The 20853-nt window shown below is 37.9% G+C and overlaps 1 protein-coding gene across 1 annotated transcript in view; it reads right to left on the bottom strand.

Annotated features, from left to right (window-relative positions):
* Positions 1-5541: 5541 nt before the first annotated feature.
* The window catches only part of ND-19 (NADH dehydrogenase [ubiquinone] 1 alpha subcomplex subunit 8), a 62742-nt gene continuing 47430 nt past the window's right edge, over positions 5542-20853 (bottom strand). Inside the window, exon 3 of the mRNA XM_067147545.2 lies at positions 5542-6045. Coding sequence (XP_067003646.1) covers positions 5823-6045 — 223 coding nt within the window. The 3' untranslated portion in view covers positions 5542-5822. The remainder of the gene's footprint in view (positions 6046-20853) is intronic.

Raw genomic sequence — 20853 nt, 5'->3', positions numbered from 1 at the left:
TGTGACAACGCCGTGTTATTGTTTCACTAGGAAGAAAGAAAACTGCAACTGAATAGTTAGTTTCCCTAACATATGACAAAGCTTTTTTGGAGATACACTGAATTGTAACTGCTTTGGCTACATCTTCAGGTGACCATTTTGTGCATTTTCCCTTTTGTAAATATTGTTCTTGTCATTTAGAAAAAAAATCCTCATAATTCTTTAAAACTGCCTCCAATTTCGTTATTTTGGTTTGTGCAGATCTCTTATGAGTAATTTTATTCTTTCTTTCAATTTTTCATTTTCGACCATCACACCAACTAGTTCGCACTTCAAGGTCAAGTTGTCTTTCTTATGGCATAACTGTTCGTTAATTTGTCCTTCTTAAGAAAGGACATCAAGCTCACTTGATTTCTCTACAGATTTGCTTATTAGCGATTCTAGAACTTTTTTACAATCCCGCCTTTCGGCGCGTGTATTTCTCGCTGAATTATCTATTGATGCAGAAAACGTTTGAATATTTTGTGACGGAACTGCTCCTTTTTTCAACAAGCGGCTAGGGGGAAGGCCTAACAGTTCAGATTGTAGATCTCTTTCAAAATCAGAGGACAGAAAATGTTCGGAGCATATACGTGCGATTTTAGAGTTAAAAGCATCTTTTCTTCTACGAAAACATACCCAATGTTTGTGTAGGGTTGAGTCTTTTGGGAATGTATAAAAGGACAACTTAGAATTCTTTCAGTTGTTGTGATGGTTTGTACAGCCTGCAACCGCACAGCACGGCATTTTAACAGCACAAACATGACATATAAACTGGAATTCACGAACGAAGTTCACGACTTTCAAAACATTTGCAAACCTCGAACGTAATTAGACAATTAACGAAACAACGTGCAGACCGCAGACGAACAGCAATGCTCTGAACTTCACTGCTTGAGTGAAATCACCGACACCAAAGAGTATATAGACTAATATTAGGGCGCCAAACAATATTATTTAACGTAATAGTTCTTTACGCATCTCCAGAACTCTGGTCTATTCCTTGTATTCGGCTACTAATCACCTGCAATGGAATTTGATTTGTTATGACATGTGGACATTAAGGGCTACTTGTCTGACGGCCTACTACGATGTCTCATGTCCGCTAGGCACCTCTCGTGCAGAACTGAAACGTCAAGTTCCAAGGCACTAAGCGCCAATTACGGAATTCAAGACTGCCAAAAGCAGTGAAATTTTTTATTGCAGATAATAGAATACATGAGCTACAGAAAACATGCAAAACACCATACGACTTGTTACTGTATAAAGTGGTGGGAACGTATATGTAAGGAAACCCTGTATTTCGAATATAAATTTTCAAAAGCGATTTGGATAATTCAGGCGCAGGTAAAAAATTTCGGGCGTCATGAAGACTGGGTGCCCACTGTTTTCCGACCCTTGGACATGATTATTAAATGCAAACATTATTAAAACTAACATTGAGTACGGTACCTCCGTGGAATAACGCTGGATGTGACATTTTGGTCTGAAGCGAGGTTCCAGTGAAATAACGTTGGTTGTTACTCCCTCCATAAGATAGTAGCCTAAGAGAAATTTCGTTTGAGAACACTTTATTTTGATCGCAAAAGCTCGCTTCCCTGGAAGAACGTTGGACGTTGTGCAAGATGGCGGATGCATCCTGTTGTAAGTTGTCACCATCGGTTCTTAAAAACATGAATAACTCAAAAAAAAAAAACATAAGCTGAATTTCAATAAATGACAAGACAATGAGAGGAAAATTGCAAGGAGCAGTGGGAAAGAGTATTCCAATCGGAAAGGAAAGGTTGTCCAAGAGAAAAGGCCTTCATCTGAGGTAAGTGAAAAAAAAATGTTGGATGTTACTGTAGTTGAATTTTATATGAATTTAATGCACGTACATTGGCAATAACCAATTTTTGTATATTCAGCCACTTCATTTCTTATTTCTACTGGTTTCTAACTGGTTTAAAGAGAAATTTAGTAGAAATTCACTAATTTTGAGGTTAAAGCAGTCTTGTAACTGGGTAAAATATAGCATTAATAAGTAACTTGAAAATATTTTACTGATAAGTAATATTTTAAACTTTCAAGAATGGTAGGGTTTATTAGTTATTCACTTTCTCCTGTCCCTGTAGGATCAAGTTTGCTCCAACAAGTGCTTCAGACCTGGATGCAAATTTATGGATGTTGATAAAGAAGAAGCAAGAGTTCGACAACTTCTACAATAAGGATTACAATGATCAGACTGAGTGACAATATGAGTATAAGTGAACCCAGTAGGAAGAGACCTGGGAAGTCAGATGCAACATCAAGCTGTAAGGCGTCGTTTTCTTATTACGTGAAAGTGGGCGGTGAGTTAATGCAAGTGTGCCAAAAAACATTTTGTGACACATATCAGATATCTTTTAGGAGACAAATTTTGCAAGGTAAATTGAAAAATGCAGACAGAACACTAGAGGACAAACGTGGTCGTCATAATAGACCACATGCAACACCAAACACAACTAAAGATTATATTAGGGAATTCATTAACAGACTTCCATGTCAGCCTAGTCACTACAGCCGAAAGAAAAACTGCAACTGAATATTTAGATCCCAAGCCGAATGTTTCAAAATTAGCAGAAATGTTTAAAGAATTCCCTGATATAGATGCTGGTAAGCACATTTTCAAAGATATTTTTCATTCTGAATTTAACCTCAAGTTTGGACTACCGAGAAGCAACACACGCAGAGTATGTGACGAATGATTTGTTAAGCTTCAAGCAGTGGAAAATGGAAAAGTGAGGCAGGAGATACAAGTTGAAAGTGACCTCCACCATGCAAGGGCAGATAGTGCATATGCGTACCTCAAATCTAACATTGAAAAATCAAAGACAAAACCCAGTTAGGTTGTGTTATGTAAGGATATGCAGCAAGTCTTATTTTGTCCAGATCTTAGGCTCAGCAGTATTTTCTATCAGCGGTAACTCTCTTGTTATAACCTTGCTATTCACAGCATGGGAAGAAACCAAGTAACAATGCATCTTTGGCATGAGTATTGCCAGGAGGGGTTCTGTAGAAGTCGCCTCGTGTACGTATCATTAAATTACAAATAATTTCTCAAAATGACCACTTTCTGAAGAAAGAAGTCTTATTGTATGGTCTGATCGGTGTGTTGGGCAAAATAATAATTGGAAATTAATAGGCCATACCAGTTTCTTGTTAATTCAGGATTATTTTCTACAGATGAACAAAAGTTTTTATGTTCTGTCCATAGTTTTCTTCCCTGCAATAGGGATTTTGCCCTAATTAAGGTAAAAAGAAGCATCTAGTGTTATGGTTTCAGAGGAATGGAAATACGTTATTGCACATGCGGGTGCTACTAGATCTTTTGAAGTCGTAGAAAGGAAACAATGATTTTAAAGATTTTTCGTCTATTGATAGAAACATAAAAAGGGATCTGAACCTTAAGATTACCCAGAATATGTGGCTTCAGATCTCCAGTGATGACCCACACACCATCAGGGTTAGAAAGAGCCACAATGTTCTTCAACCAGGGTCACAGTATGTGATAACCAAGTTTGGAAAGGGAAAGAAGTTACCACCTCTCACAGAAAACTTCCCGTCAATCTACAAAGCTCCTCTTCCTATTACTTCTGACAAAAAGCATGACCTTGTGAACATGTGTCCCCTTTTGGAATCAAAATACAGGGACTTTTATTACTCCTTGCCTGCATCCGATGCACCAAAACAGAGTCAACCAGGGGAAGGCATATGCGAATGAGAAGACAAACATCATTATAACGCATATTCATTTGCTGCTAAATTCTGTACATTGTAAATGTTCCATTGTTATATTTTATGTTTTCATAAATTTAGTAAGACAGTGTGAAAATGAGTGGTTGAGGAATGCTTAAATAATGCATGTTATGCTACATCCAATGTTCTTCCACACTCAAATTTATATAGGCTATAACAGGACTGTTTATCACATCTAACTTTCTGCCACTGTAAAGCTGGAAAAATAACATTTATTCAATACATTAAAATTGAGAAAATAAAATGTGTCATGGAAGTATGTTGTCTGGCTTGCAATTAACATTGTCTTAACATTTTTGACATATTTTATGTTCTCGTACCCTAAAATTTTTTTCATCTCCTGAAAAATTGTCCAAGTTTTACATCCCACCTTATTCCATGGAGACCTCAATTACTGTTTAAATATTGGAATAACTACATAAAAATTACACACCAATAAAGCAAGCAAGAAAGATACTGTCTAATAAAATAACTGCACTTAGACATATTCTAATTACAATAGGTTGACTGAAACAACAGAAATGTAGTCTAATCTGAATACATTTTTGACAGATTTTCTCTTCCTGCAAGCTAACAGAAATTAAAACTATCTTTAAATGCTGAAAGACAAAGTAGTATGAAGTTTCCTGGAGACTTGAACTTCAAATATTGGAAAACAGAAATAAGCTGATAAATTGTTTTTGTTTGCTCGACTGTATGCAAACAGTGCAATATTTGAATATGAAGAGCAGCAATACTCACCAAAAAAGACGGATGACTATTTTGCTTCTGAAATACTGTATGTCGTAAAATGGGGTGAATCCGATCGAGAATTGGGGATTTTAAAAATCCATTCACTGTGTTTATATTGCTATGTAAATTTGAAATGTTTGCTATTCAACTTTGATGATGTTAGATTCACAAATAAATTTATATATTGTTCATATTTTCACCTATCATTTAAATTTAATTGTTGATCATTTTCACCTCGCAAGGTTGGGAGAATCCAATCCAAGTTATTTGGCTTATAAGAACAGAATCAAATCTCTATTTTGAGGTTTAAAACGCATGTTAAGTATTTATGAATCAAACTTTATTAGTCTTAATTTGTAAAAATAGTACAATTCACTTAACTCTAATAGTGCTATATAAAGCATTTGAATTACGAATGATTTCAAACAAATTTAAATTATACGAGTTCTAAGTGGGTAAATGATTTACTGTCAACATTAGTGACGATTTAATCGTTAACATAATCATTTATGGCATTAAATATATATACCACACCTAACTCCACAATATCTAACCATGATGTAGATGAGCAAATGAAAATAAAGGAGGAAAAGCGAATCCCAAATTAAAAGTATACTAACCTAAATACGTCAAAACCTGGTAGTCATGGGTAAATATTTAGTGGGCGATTTCCATATATAAGACATTCTTTGGACAATTACTTTTTTTGGCAGTGTTGTAACTGTAAGGACATCATAAATTTGCACTCTTGACACTGCAACATATGCCATGGCTGAAAACTGGCAGCATTTATGCATCCTAGAATAAGATAATAACTTTATTAACTAACATTTATAGATTGCAACTGGCCATAACTTAAGTTTGATAAGGTGGAAACTCTCAATAAGAAGCAATGTTTGTGGATCGATTAGATTCAATTTTCCACCTGATTTTCCTTATTAAACCTGTTTCATCACTCAATAGTAGACTTGTTTTCATTGGATATTAGGGTAATGTAGAACATAAAATTAGAACTAGACATGAAATGAAATATATTGCCTTCTTTTCCATCTACAATTATAAAAAGTTACAGAATTACAAGCCACTTATTTTCTACCAATCGATCTGTTAATCGAGAGATATATTCTTTTGTAATACAGAACGGATCTTAAACTGAAAGCCATTGCAGGAGTCTGCTGGACCTGGTTCAGCTGCTTCTCTGCTGTTGACTATCAACCCTACATCTATTCTTGAACATTTTAGCAAATCTGCCCCTCCAAGGGCTTCAAAGCTTCTACTAAAACCTTCAACCATCATTAGTTTAAAAAGTGGAAACGGGAACCATATTTAGCTGGAGGTCGAGGGTAGTCTTCTGGTAAATATGGAGTAGCATCTGGGTAGACAGCAGGCTTGGGCTCTTCTGGCTTAGGACGATTTGTATCATGGATCTTTGCACGGCAGAAGTATCCATAGTGAGGACGCTCAACACCAACATTGTCAAGCACACACTTGTCATAAACTGCTTGTGTCTTTCGGCAGCTGAAACAAGTAGCAGTATTATTGTTCCAACTGTGTCAATGATAAAGAATGGAAAAGCTTTACAGAAAGTTCATTAGTATTATAAAAGCAATAAAAAAAAACCTAGTTATCCAGTTCGTATTACAGACAAGAAAAAAAGAAACGACAATTTTTTTCAATCTGCTTTACATCACACCGACACGGATAGGTCTTATGGCGACAATGGGATAGGGGAAGGGTTAGGAGTGGGAAGGAAGCGGCTGTGACCTTAATTAAGGTACAGCCCCCCAGCATTTGCCTGGTGTGAAAATGGGAAACAGCGGAAAACCAGCTTCAGGGCTGCCGACAGTGGGGTTCAAACCCACTATCTCCCAAATGCAAGCTCACAGCTGTGTGCCCTAGACTGCATGGACAACTCGCGTGGTAAATGACAAAATACTGACAATATTTTTGTGGACTGCACTGATCTCTACTATATAGCCAGGGTGTAAGAAAATATTTTTTCCAATTGGTGTAGGCCTATGCTTCATTGTTTGTCAAGTATAATGATCAATTTAAATTCTGTGTTTTAATACTATTTTGGGCATTTACATTACATCATGTATTTAAACTAGTTTCTTTCTCATGACTTATTCTTTTAGATAAAAACACCAACTAGAAACTTTGTTTACACCAAGCCTGTTGCTAAATAGTTCTTCATCTTCAGAACATTTATAGCTTCCTCATTTAAGTGTTTATACAAAAACACATGTTTGGAAGATTTGCCTTACACCATGCCTGTTCCTTAACTTTGAATAAACACCACCAAATGTTTAAAACACACGTTCCATACCAGCGGATGATGCTCTAGCTGTGAAGAGTTGCATAACTTTGCCTATTACCACTTTGCAAGTTATAAATCTCATTATAAAGCCATACTGGAATTCAAAATAAGAAATTGTTACAGTAATAAAAACCACCTCTTCAATACTTAGTAATCCTTTATATTTAGGATAAAACCATTAACATATATTAAAAATAGGACATGTTTCGCTCATGCTTTGTGAGCATCATCAGCCAAAATAACCTAATTCAAGATAGGTCAGGGCCCTGATCCCAGTACATATAATGTAAAAACGTCTATTAATACAATGATAAAACTAATTACAACAATATAAAAAATGATCAATAAGAATATAATATGTCTATTAAAATATTTGGTGACATTAAAATAGCTTAAAGTGTAGGTGAATGATATGAATTGTTGATACGTTGCTGCGAATGATTATTCGTACGGAACGATAAGCATAATCCTCGTACAATGGCATTAAACTGTTTACAGTTGGGAACACTTTTTGTGCAATAAAATGAACGATTGTGAACTGCTATCTTAATGTCTAAGATCAATATGTATTGGTTGAAAAACAAATTGTATAGATGAATAAAACGTCGCCGTTTCAACATTATCCATGTAATTTTCGAGTCCATACCCCCCCCTCTTTTTTTTAACTCAACACCTTATCAACCGTCACTCCCAACACACTGCAAGCTCAACCCTTCACTCTACCTCCCTCCATTCCATCAACTCTCCTCTGCGCATGAACTCCGCTCATGCTTCTCCCTCCAAAAGCTCCTCACACCCCGCCGCCAAACACATGCGCGTAATACCGACTGAGCCTCCTAGAATCCAGCGCGCACCGGCACGAACATGGCAGGCCACTACGGCTCCTCTTCACAAACAGTAAAAGAAGATGTCTCGTCCCAGCTATGAAGCTCGGACTCTGTAGTAATGTACTTTCTCTTTTAATCCCTCCACTGCAGATTATACCATAAGCAGCTCCATTCTATTTCACCAGGCCAGCAGCACAAAACAACTTCGTCCTGAGGTTCTTTATGTTTTCGTTTACAAAATAATTTCAGTTTAAAGTCTCACTAGCATCTCACACTGATGTTTTCACATAGTATTCAAAGCTACATGAAGTTAAAAGAACTAAAAAGTGAAAAATTCTAACCCGCAACATATTCCGTGTAAATACAATTATCAACAAATAACTGCCATCATTGTTGCAATTCATGATGCACCGTGTACTCAATGACACCCAATGAGTCTCCGTCCATGCCAACCAAATTCAATGTACTTATTGAACCATATTCATGAACCCGTGACTTCAACCAGACAACTTCCAGTATAACTAGGCCTATAGAACCTCATTTGACATTCATGAATAAACGGTGGCATATTTTTCCCTGCCCCCTATGGTTATGAACTGAGGTTGGACCACTCTGCATATTACTGATAAGTGTTAATGCTGCAATCGTCAACCAACGGCTAAAACAACGGGACGCACTTGATACCGGACATTTGTATCCTTTCTCCCCGAGCTGCTCCCTTGTAAAATATGTATTATAAGCTTGTAATTTCTGAAATGTTCAATTGGATAGTGTAAAATTACTGTATAATTACCCTGTCAACCTGTAATCGTCCAACCAACGGTAATTAATAATTAGTGTATGAACATTGATGCCAGACACTTTATACCCTTTCTCCCCTAACTGTTTCCATGTAAATATACATATAAACTTTATAATTTCCTATGATTTCCTAACAGAGTAGCGTCAATTATTCTTCGGACCACCACTGCTGGACTCTGCTAAATACCCTGTGATTTTACGCATTGGTGCCGACTACTATGTCTATAAACATATATTCTTTAACTGTGTCATCAGTGAACATGTTTTTCTTTTTTCTTTCCCATTGTAACATGTTATGTTTGTATCTTAGTGTTTGCAATTTAATTACCAATCAGGTGCCTGATTTGTACCTTGAGGATGTGCTTTGACTGATCATGCCCTCAATGAAGGGTGAAACATGTCTGAATAGGAAATAATAATAAATTCCTAAGTGTTTAAAAATTTATAATGTATTGAATAGGTGACACAACAAACCCTTTATCATCCTACATTCAGTATCTTCAATACGGATTAACAATAATATTTATCACTTGCAAATTTAACCAAATCGATCTCCTCTCACCAATTCAATTCAGTATCTCTTCATTTGTGATTCGATCTATCCATCTCACCATCAGCATTCTTCTGTAACACCATATTTCAAAAGCTTCTATTCTCTTTCTATCTGAGCTAGTTATCGTCCATGTTTCACTTCCATACAATGCCACGCTCCACACAAAAGTCTTCAAAAACATCTTTCTAATTCCCATATGAATGTTTGAAGTGAGTAAATTTCTTTTCTTAAGAAAGCTCTTCCTTGCTTGTGCTAATCTGCATTTTATGTCCTCCATACTTCTGCCAATGTTAGTTATTTTACTACCCAAGTACAATATGCATCTACTTCCTTTAAGACCATTTCCTAATTTAATATTTCGTGCATCACCTGCCTTCCTTCGACTGCACTTCATTACTTTTGTTTTGGACTTATTTATATTCATCTTTTACTCCTTACCCAACATTTATCCATACCATTCAGCAACTTCAAGATCTTCTGCAGTCTCAGATAAACTAACAATACCATCAGCAATCTCAAGGTTTTGATTTCCTCTCCTTGGATTGTAATTCCTTTTCCAAATTCCTCTTTGATTTCCTTTACTGCCTGTTCTATGTAAACACTGAAAAGTAGGGGGGACAAACTGCAGCCTTGCCTCACTCTTTTCTGGATTGCTGCTTCTTTTTCAAAGCCCTCGATTCTTATCACTGTAGACAGATTTTTATACAGATGGTAGACAATTCTTCATTCTTGGTATTTGATCCTAATCACCTTCAGAATCTTAAATACCTTGGTCCAGTCCACATTATCGAATGCCTTTTCTAGATCTACGAATGCCATGTACGTGGGCTTGTCCTTCTTGATTCGATCCTCTAAGATCAGGCGTAAAGTCAGGATTGCTTCACATGTTCCTACATTTCTTCTGCGGCCAAATTGATCTTCTCCCAACTCAGCTTCAACTTGTTTTTCCATTCTTCTGTAAATAATATGCGTTAAAATTTTGCAGGCATGAGATACTAAACTAATGGTGCGATAGTTTTCACAGCTGTCGGCACCGGCTTTCTTTTTTTTTGCTAGGGGCTTTACGTCGCACCGACACAGATAGGTCTTATGGCGACGATGGGATAGGAAAGGCCTAGGAGTTGGAAGGAAGCGGCCGTGGCCTTAATTAAGGTACAACCCCAGCATTTGCCTAGTGTGAAAATGGGAAACCACGGAAAACCATCTTCAGGGCTGCCGATAGTGGGATTCGAACCTACTATCTCCCGGATGCAAGCTCACAGCCGCGCGCCTCTATGCGCACGGCCAACTCGCCCGGTACCGGCTTTCTTGGGAATAGGTATAACAAGATTCGCCCGAAAATCGGATGGGAATTCTCCTGCCTCATACATCTTGCACACAAAATGAAATAACCTTGCCATGCTGGTTTCTCCTAAGGCAGTCAGTAATTCAGAGGGAATGTCATTAATTCCAGGTGCCTTGTTCCTATTGAGGTCACTCACAGCTCTGTCGAACTCTGACCTCAAAATTGGGTCTCCCATTTCATCAGCATCAACAGCCTCTTCTGGTTCCAGAACCAAATTATCTACACCTTCACCTTGATAGAACTGTTGGATATGTTCCTGCCATCTTTCTGCTTTTTCTTCTTTCCCTATAAGTGGCTTTCCATCTGAGCTCTTAATATTCATACAACCTTTGACATCCTTGCACTTGACATAGATGTTGATTCCCATAGGGGATCTGAAATATTTGTCCTGAATGAGCAAATTTATAATACCAATATAAATGGTACCAACTGATGAGCCCACCCTAGCACACGAGGGCGAAACGCTGGCAACCAAGAATGAGCTAGCTGGAAAATTTATAATGTCCAATAACGGACCATTTATATTGGTATTATCCTTGCACTTCTCGTTCAGCCAGTCTACCTTAGCTACCTTGCACTTTCTATCCATTTCATTCTGTAATTGCCTGTATTCTTTTCTGCCCTCTTCATTTCTAGCATTCTTTTATTTTCATCGTTCATCAATCAGGTCTAGTATTTCCTGAGTTATCCACTGATTCTTAGTTGATCTTTTCTTCCGTCCTAACATTACTTCAGCAGCCCTGCTACTTCATTTTTCATGACTATCCACTCTTCCTTTATTGCGTTTCCTTCAGCCTTTTCATTTAGTCCGTTTGCAACATGTTCCTTGAAACAATCCCTCACACTCTTTTCTTTCAACTTGTCTAGATCTCATCTTTTGCATTCTTTCCTTTCTTCAATTTCTTCAGCTTCAGATGGCATTTCATGACCAACAAGTTGTGGTCAGAGTCCATGTCTGCTCCTGGGAAAGTTTTGCAATCCAACACCTGATTTCTGAATCTCTGCCTAATCATAATGAAGTCTATTTGATACCTTCCAGTGTCTCCAGGTCTCGTCCACGTATAAAGCCGTCGTTTGTGGTGTTTGAACCAAGTATTGGCAAGGACTAAATTATGATCAGTGCAGAATTCAACCAGCCAACTTCCTCCTTCATTTCTTTGTCCCAATCCGAATTCCCTTACTGTATTACCTTCTCTTCCTTGGCCTACCACTGCATTCCAGTCTCCCATCACAATTAGATTCTCATCACTTTTTACATATTCTATTAAATCTTCTATCTCTTCATATGTTCTTTCGATTTCCTCATCATCTGCTGAGCTAGAAAGCATATAGACCTGCACTACTGTGGTGGGCATTGGTTTGGTGTCTAACTTGATAATTCTTTCACTATGCTGGTCGTATTAGCTTACCCGTTGCCCTATTTTCTTATTATTAAACCAACTCCTGCATTTCCCCCGTTTGATTTTGTGTTGATAATTCGGTAGTCGCCCGACCAAAAATCCTGTTCTTCCTGCCAACGTACTTCACTTATACTCACTACATCTAACTTTAGTCTATCCATCTCCCTTTTCAGATTCTCTAATCTACCATGATTCAAACTTCCAACATTCCACGCTCCGACTCGCAGAATGTCAGTATCCACCTTCCTGATGATCACACCCTCTTGTGTAGTCCCGACATCCGAATGGGGGACTAGTTTACCTCCGGAATATTTTACCCGGCAGGAAGCCATCGTCAGTACATCATTCATACAGAGAGAGCTGCATATCCTCGGAAGTTAGTTACGGCTGTAGTTTCCTGTTACTTTCAGCCGTGTAGCAGTATCAACACAGCTAAGCTATGTTGAGTATTATTACAAGGCCAGATCTGTCAATCATCCGGACAAGTATTCCATCAAATTTTTGAGGCAAGATTAATGACCGCCCTCCTTCACTCCTCAATTTTGCATTGGCAAAATGATTATTGCAGAAGAATTTCACAATTTCTATTACATTTTCCCTTATATGTGTCCTTGGTAAAATCCTCTGAGAGAAGATGCAAAATATGAGCAGAACAGGCATATGTAATTACATCAGTATCTTCCCTTTCTTTAACAGTACTCATCATTTTTGGCATATTGCTTGCATTGTCTATAACACATCTTCTCACATTACACTTTAATTCACTCTCACAACTTTCACTGAATTTATTTTAAGTTCAATTAAATAGAGGTGTGTGTGTGGCCAGATGTATCAACTCTGTTGAACGGATGTACATTCCTGTTTTCACTGGTCACTGTAGCACACAATGGGTTCATTATGCACATCTGATCATCCATCAAAACTCATACAAACTGTATACCTAAATAAATCCTTGAAACACATTTATCTCTCTCACTTTGAAAAATTTCTTCACGAAGAGGTCCTGCTACTGCAGCAGATGGAGGAGTATAGCCAGGGTTGCAATATACTTATGAGCAGGGCCCGGATGTTTATGAAATGTCACTTGTTTTAAAAAATTATTTCCATGGAAAATACAAGTTAATTTTTTTTAATTTACGGTGACTAAAACTGTGCATTTTTCACGGGTCATATAAAGTCATATTTTGGTTTCCTTAATGGTTTTTGTCATTTTCCAGTAATTTTTCATATCATGCTGATATTTCCCCATGAATTTTTGTCATTTTTTAATCTTTTTTCTTCTATTTCCGCATACCTGCTAGCAATCATCTAAAAGACTGACTTTTCACATCTTCTAATTGTCTGTAATTTCTTACAACTACCTTCCTTAGAAATATATATTTATGTACATTAGGAGGGTAAGCTGTAAAGAAACAGATGAGTAGAAAGCAGCAGATGTAAAGGAAGCATAAGGACAGTTGAGGATGGCCTACTGTCAGGTTCTGTGCCAAGATCAACTGCTTCTGTAAATAACTTTAGCAGGTAGAATTGTCTTCACACGGGTGCCAAAGGGGAAGATGGTGATAGAAAGGTACAGTGGGCTCAGTTACTGGATAGATTTCGCTGTATGTGTGTTTGATCGCGAATACTCTCAACTCATTATGCCAAAAACTAACGGTTCGATAAGTGATGAAAAATTATGAGTATTTGTGTGGAAGTTTGGAAATAATCATTTCAGTACAGATGGCACTATTCTGTTCTATAAGCTGTGCAAAATTAAAATAGAAGCTTAAAAGCAGTTTAATGTCAAACAACACTGCTGCAGTACAGCAAAACATATAAACAATTTGGCTCGAAAATGTTACATCACAGAACCATCAACAGCTCCTATTCCAGGGAATTTCGTCACTATGACAAACAAAACTTTGGATTTCAACAAGGATTTATGTACGATGGTGATGTCTGCTGATATGCCAATGGAGAAAGTTAATAATCAGCACTTCAGCAATTTTTTTAAGAAATACACCAATCAACACATTCCGAACACTTGTCAAGAACTTCGTGACTACCTGTTACGAAAACAGTTTTAAATAGAATACGATCCTACGTCGCTGATAACAAGATCTGGGTTTCTATGGATGAAACCACTGATGCTGAAGGAAGATACGTGGCAAATGTCGTCGTTTGTGTTCTACGGGGAGACCAAGCAGGAGATAAATTTCTCATTTCCTGTGAAGCACTGGACAGAACAAACCACTCAACAATTGCCGTAACCTTTGGTAATGCAATGATTCTGTTGTGGCCTGAAAGAGTAAAGAGAGAATATGTTCTACTTCTAGTCACTGATGCAGCTCCCTATATGGTGAAAGCTGGCGAAGTCCTGCAGTTTCTCTACCTTAAAATGATACATGTATGTAACATGCATTGCACATGCACGAAATAAAGTTGCAGAAGAAGTTTGTGGAAATTTTCCTGATGTGGATAAGTTAATTTCAGTAGTGAAAAGAAAATCTACATTAAAGCTCCACTACGAGTGCAGAAATTCAAGGAAATGGTTCCTTCTGTGCCATTGCCTCCCCAACCCATCCTCATACATTGGGGAACGTGGCTTAATGACGCAGACTACTACTGCACCAATTACAATGCTATGAAAGATGATGTAAATGTATTGAATGAAGGCGAAGCTTCCTCCATCAAAACTGCCAAGATGCTGTTTTCAAGTACCTCAATGACTGGAGATCTTCCTTATATCAAGTCAAATTTCTCCATAATATCAACAACAATCAAACAATTAGAAGGAACCGGTGTTCAACTCTGTGATGCCCTTCAACAGGTGAAAAATGTTGAAAGTGAGTTAAAGGCTGTGTGTGGTGAATTTGGTGAATGTGTAAATGTAAAACTACAGTGTGTGCTGGGTCAGAATGAAGGGTACTCTACTCCCTCCAAGATTGGCGACATTCTGAGAGGCAAGCTGGCAACATTCCATGAAGGTGAGCCTCAACTGAACTCTGATTTGACTTATTTCAAATATGCCCTAATAACATCCTGCGATGTTGAGCGGTCTTCTTCTCATTACAAGTCAATGTTAATATAAGAGAATTTATTGGACTTCAACCTATTCAATACATTACATTACTTGTAACAAGTCAATGTTGCGTGAAAATAGAAGATCGTTCCTATTTGGAATCTTTAAAATGTATGTCTTTTGCTATTGTAACTCTTTCTGATCGCCCATTTATTTCATTCTGTGCAGAGTCGCGTTACTTCTGGAATGAGTAATTAAATAAATTCAAAATACAACAATTAAAAATTATTATTATTAATTAATTATTATTATTGAATGTGCTAGGTTTTAACAGTATATTTTCAATATAATTTTATTTTAAACAGCAGCAAGATTTTGAAGATTTTGAAAATGTGACCAAAATATTTTATAGTCATATTTATTGTCATATTTTAATACATTTTTAGGTCATAAATGTTTGCGTATGTCTAATATTTTTAGATCTTAAACATCCGGGTCCTACTTATGAGTACTGTATTCTGAATTCTCAATGATTAATGAAGCGGAAGTAACTGTTTGCAGCATAACCAAATTTTGCAACCTGTTTATACCAGTTATCACAAAAACTATGTTTTGACAAATGGCTGGGGGTCATATGAAAACCTTTGTCATGTGTGACGCAAGTGTTGCAAATTTCTTTGCCTGATTTAGAGCAAGATGAAACGGCTGCCATTTCTCATACCAATTAGACAACTATTTGATGCTGTTTGAGACTCCATGTTGAGCAAATTTTTATAAACAGGTTGTTGATTACTGATATAACTACTGGAATGCCTTCTTATAAAATTGTGGAAATAACAACATGCTAGAACTATGGCAGTGACCTTAGTTGGCAATTGATGGGTTTTTGAAATATTGTAAATTTGGGAACTAAAATTCCAAAAATATTCTCAACAATTCGTCTGGCTCTAGAAAGGCGATAGTTGAAAATGCGCCTTTCACAATGAAGCACAAAAAAAGAATAGGGTTTATGTTTTTGTTATAGGAACTTCTTCAGAACCTACACCCACAGCCAATTTGTCTGCACATATTAGCAGACAGAGAAAGTCAGACCCTTCAGCACTTGATCTCCTTACAATGGCCTTGGGGTATTTGAAAGCTGAAGACGAGGAGTTTCTGGTATTGGCAAAGGGTTACGCTGTGAAATTAAGGAAATTAACTCAGCAACAGCTAATGTTTGCTGAAAGAATAATCAACGAAACATTGCTTGATGGTCAAATGGTCCTTTTGACCAGAGGCAGATACCTGGTTCACTCATTACGGCCTTTATGTACTCCATCACCAGCTCCCAGCTGCAGTTCCAATTCACAATTTCATCATTCTGAACTCCAAACAGCAAGGACTCTGTTGGAGGGATTCTCATATGATAACAAATACAATAATGTACTACGAAGGCCATCGGGAAAATGGTACCCGTTTGCGCAATAAAGACATAGGAGTATATATTAACAAATATACACATTTTTATTGGAAGGAGCATACTTTACACTACTACTCCACATAATCTCCAAGCAAATTTAGGCATTTGTCATAACGTGGGACGAGTTTTTTTATTCCAGCGTCACAGTCCTCCGCTGCCAGCGTATTGAGATAAGTAGTCACGGCTCGTTTAAGTTCTTCATCGCTGTCAAATCTTTTTCCCGCCAGAAAGTCTTTAAGCTTCGTAAAGAGATGAACATCCGAAGGGGCCAAGTCCGAGCTATATGGGGGATGGTCGAAGGTTTCCCACTTGAATTGCTGCAAAAAATGTGTTATTGCAGCTACACGAGGCCTGGCATTGTCATGAAGGAGAATGATGCCTGTAGACAATAGACCTCGCCGTCGATTTTATATTGCCCGCCGTAATTTCTTTAACGTTTCACAATGCAGCATTAATTGTCTCTCCACGGGCCATAAAATCAATGAGCAGTACACCTCGGCGATCCCAGAGAATGGTTGCCATGAGTTTTCTGGTGGAGAGAACTACCTTGAATTTTTGGTTTGGTTGGTGAATGAACATGATGCCACTCCATTGATTGTCATTTACTCTCAGGTGATGCATAACAAACCCATGTTTTGTCCCAGTAATGATGCGAGTCAGGAAAGAGTCTCCATCAGAAAAACGTCCCAGAAACGTCAGTGCTGCAGCCAGAAGCTTGGTTTTGTGCTCTTCTGTAAGCATGCGAGGGACCCACCTTGCACACATTTTTGAATAATGCAGATGGTCTGACAATTTCATCAATTGTGACGCGCCGATCGTTCCTCACGCATTCGTCTACTGCGCTCAGCAGTTGGTCTGTAATGACAGATGGTCTCCCTGAACGCTCCTCATCGTGTGTTTTCCCCGCCCCAGGTTGAAGTTGTAACACCAGCGCCGAACAGACGACTCATCCATCACATTGTCTCCATACACCTCCGTTAATTGGCGATGAATATCGCAAGGTCGAACATTTCATGCATTAAGAAATTTTTTAATCACGGCCCTTACTTCACAACTGGCAGGGTTCTCAATTTGTTTAAACATTTTAAACGATCACAGACACAACACAGGCAATGCTAGCGTCACGCAACCTCACACAGACCAGGCAGACAAGCCACTGACACGGTTTGACCTTGCCCAGCGGCTATCCGAGTCGTCAGTGCTTCATGCGGCGCAAACAGGTACAACTTTCCGGATGGCCCTCGTATATTATATACCTACATACGTACATACCTACTCAATTTGTGCGTTTTATTTTGTATTTCTACATGTACTTATTCGGTAACTGTGATAATAGACTATGGTTCCTACTTGAAGAATATTTATTTAGTCACACCTATGGTCTTATCAAATAATTCAAATATTATTTATTATGCCTTTGTAGGTGGCGAAGTTAGGGCTCTTGGCCCTCTCTTACACTTAACCACTGTAGTGATACATCATTGAGAGCAGAGTTTGAGTACATAATAATACATAGTAAATAATAACCTACACAAAAATACATTACACTTTTCTAACTCACATTCATTCGATCTTCCAGTCATACAAGTTAGTCAGCTGCATTCAGCAGGTAGTATTGGCAAGCAGTCTTAAATTTAAGTAATGAGGTGGAATTTCTGACACTGACAGGCAGGGAATTCCAAAGTCTAGAACCCGCCACAACAAAGGAATTGTTGTACAATAGAGGATTGGTGAACAGGAATAGAAAGGGAGGAACCAGAGCGGGTATTACTGCTGTGAAAGGACAAATACTTAAGCTGGGATGAAATGTATAGTGGTCTGTCTTCAGAGAGCAGTCTGTATATCTGCATCAGTATGTGATACGATCGTCGTTTGTCAGGTTTCAGCCATGAAATAGTGTGATAGTATGGGGTGACGTGTATCAACTCAGACTGTATATAAATCTAAGGCAACAATTATGCGCTCGCTGAAGTTTCGAAGTCTGCTCTTTTGTTGCATCTACCAGAATGACGTCACAGTAGTCAAGGACGGGAAGCACTAGCGTTTGTATGAGTTTGACTCTCACAGTACAAGGTAAAATATTGCTGTTTCTTTTAACCGAATGAAGTATCGAAAATTTTTTTTTTTTTTACACACATTCTTAATACATTCAGACCAATTTAAAGTTTCGTTCATTGTCACTCCAAGATTTCTCACAGTTTGGCTGAATGGAATAACTCTACCATTCAGTATAACTGGAGGAATAGTTTCGTATCTTAGTGTGGCCAACAATTTTTGAGAGCCAATAATGATTGCTTGTGCCTTGGAGTTTTAAGAAGGAGGGAATTTTTCAAGGAGTAAGCATTAAGTCACTGAAGGTGAGCATTGATGCCTGTTAAGGCAGGAGGCAAATCAGAGGTTTTACAGCGACAGTAAATATGTAAGTCGTCTGCATAAAGATGGTAGCGACAATTCTTTAAATTAGATGAAATGTCATTTATGTACAAGATAAAGAGCAATGGGCCTAAAACACTACCCTGCGGCGTGCCTTCCTTCCTGGTTAGCCAGTGAGAGCTTTGATCAAGGGTTATAATTCGTTGCGCGTGATTTTTGAGGTACGATGGAAAGAAATTAATAGTTCGTTGATCGAAGTAGTAAGATTGAATCTTGTTTAATAGAGTCTGGATGTTTATAGTGTCAAATGCGCTACTGAAGTCGAGGAGAGTAAGTATTGTCACCACTCTTTGGTCCATTGCGTGCCGTATGTCATCAGTCACTTTGAGCAGGGCAGTTGCTGTGCTGTGTCCCTTCTTGTAGCCAGATTGCAATGGGTCTAGGAGAGAATGGTTGTTTACGTATTCCAACACCTGCTAATGAACCAGACGTTCGAGTGCTTTGGAAATCGCTGGTAAGATAGAAATTAGTCTGTAGTCGGATGGTAGGGAGGCGTCAGGTTTCTTAGGCACAGGGATAACATTAGCTAGTTTCCATAGTGAAGGAAAGGTTCTGTTTTTAAGGCAGTAGTATAAAATTTGGGTAATAATTGGGAAAACAGCACCAATAATGTTGTGTAAGAAAGTTATAGGGATATCATCCACTCCTCTGGCTTTTGATTTGATAGAATATAATACTTTTTAAACTTTATTAGCAGTAACAGGGGTCGAATGTAAAATGTTGTTGGTCAGGTAAAGGGTTAATAACGGAATTGGGTACTGAGTTTGGGGAATTTAGTACATTAGGTGGTGTTCTTTCTTCAGTAAAAAACTCATTTAACCCCTATGCACCCGTAAGCGGACTGGTACGCGCTCGAGCGCCTGGGCCAGGACTCCACAAGCGGACTGGTACGCCGGGATGCAAGGTCGCATATTGGAGACATTTGTGACATCTGTTGGCATTTTCCGGAAACATTTCTAATTGAAATCTGTTCTTGGTGTCTCAAAGTGTCACCAGAGTGCTCTGGTATGCAACTTTGGCAAATAGAATTGATTAAAATATCGATCGAGAAATCTGTATTCTGTTGTTGACAAGATGGCTGACTGAGAAGGAAGTTGCTTGCTCGCGCGAAATGCTCAGTAATAGCGAAATTCAAAGCATATTTGATGTTTTAGGCTCTCATTTCAGCAGTATTAGTGATCCTGTGCATGAATGAAAACAAAATATATCACCAGAGATCTTTCGTGTAGTAATATCGCACGCCATGGAATGCCGAATGAACTTTCTCCCGCCCCTCAAGATCCGATTGCGACTGCCGGATTTGAACCTACAATCTTGGTACCTGGATGTGAACACTTTACCACTGATCCTCAGACTGAATCTTAATAATAATAATAATAATAATACACCGAGAGAGACATACGACTGTAAGTTCGTATTTGGGATATAGGTTCGAATCTCTTCATTCACTTACTGGTGATTTGTTTCCCAATTCCTTATTTCCAAATCAGGCAAATGTTAGGCTCATGTATTGGTTTCCTATTATTTCCTTATTTCAAATCAGGCAAATATTAGGCTCGTGGCGTATAATTAAGGCCATAACACACACTAAAATACTTCCGGGGTGAGATAAGGTAATGAAAAATTTAAGATTTCAAAGGGATTTTTTATGTGTTTTATTTCTGTATTGTTCTGTTTTTTATGTCATGAGCAATAGTGTGGAATTTCTCAATAATATACAACAGGTCCTGTGATAATACGCGTAGTCGATCACCCACTATACCGTTTTAACCGAAAGCTTGCAACACCCAGGTTGCATACTAAAAAGTTGGCGGATTCCTAGCAATGTCAGAGCAAAGGGCGGGTGGATGCATATGGGTTAACTTATCGAGTGGTATGACTGGCACATGAGGTTGTTCAGAGACATAATTGAAAATCTTCCACCTTTTTGATACTTTTTATTTGCTTTTTAGCAAATTAATTAATTATAAGCAGTACATGTTTCGTTCTTATTTGAGAAAATCTTCAGCCGTTGTATAGCTTAGGTGAACCACTGAGTTTTTGAGTTCAAGGTACTGAAAATAATGTACTCAAAAACTCAGTGATTTACCTAAGTTATACAACGGCTGAAGATGTTCTCAAATAAGAACGAAACATGTACTGTTTATAATTAATTAATTTGCTAAAAAGCAAAAAAAAAGTATC

This window comes from Anabrus simplex, chromosome 5 (assembly GCF_040414725.1).
Source record: "Anabrus simplex isolate iqAnaSimp1 chromosome 5, ASM4041472v1, whole genome shotgun sequence".
NCBI lineage: Eukaryota > Metazoa > Arthropoda > Insecta > Orthoptera > Tettigoniidae > Anabrus > Anabrus simplex.
The sequence above is the reverse complement of the archived record's forward strand: the minus strand, read 5'-3'. Positions and strand labels throughout refer to the sequence as shown.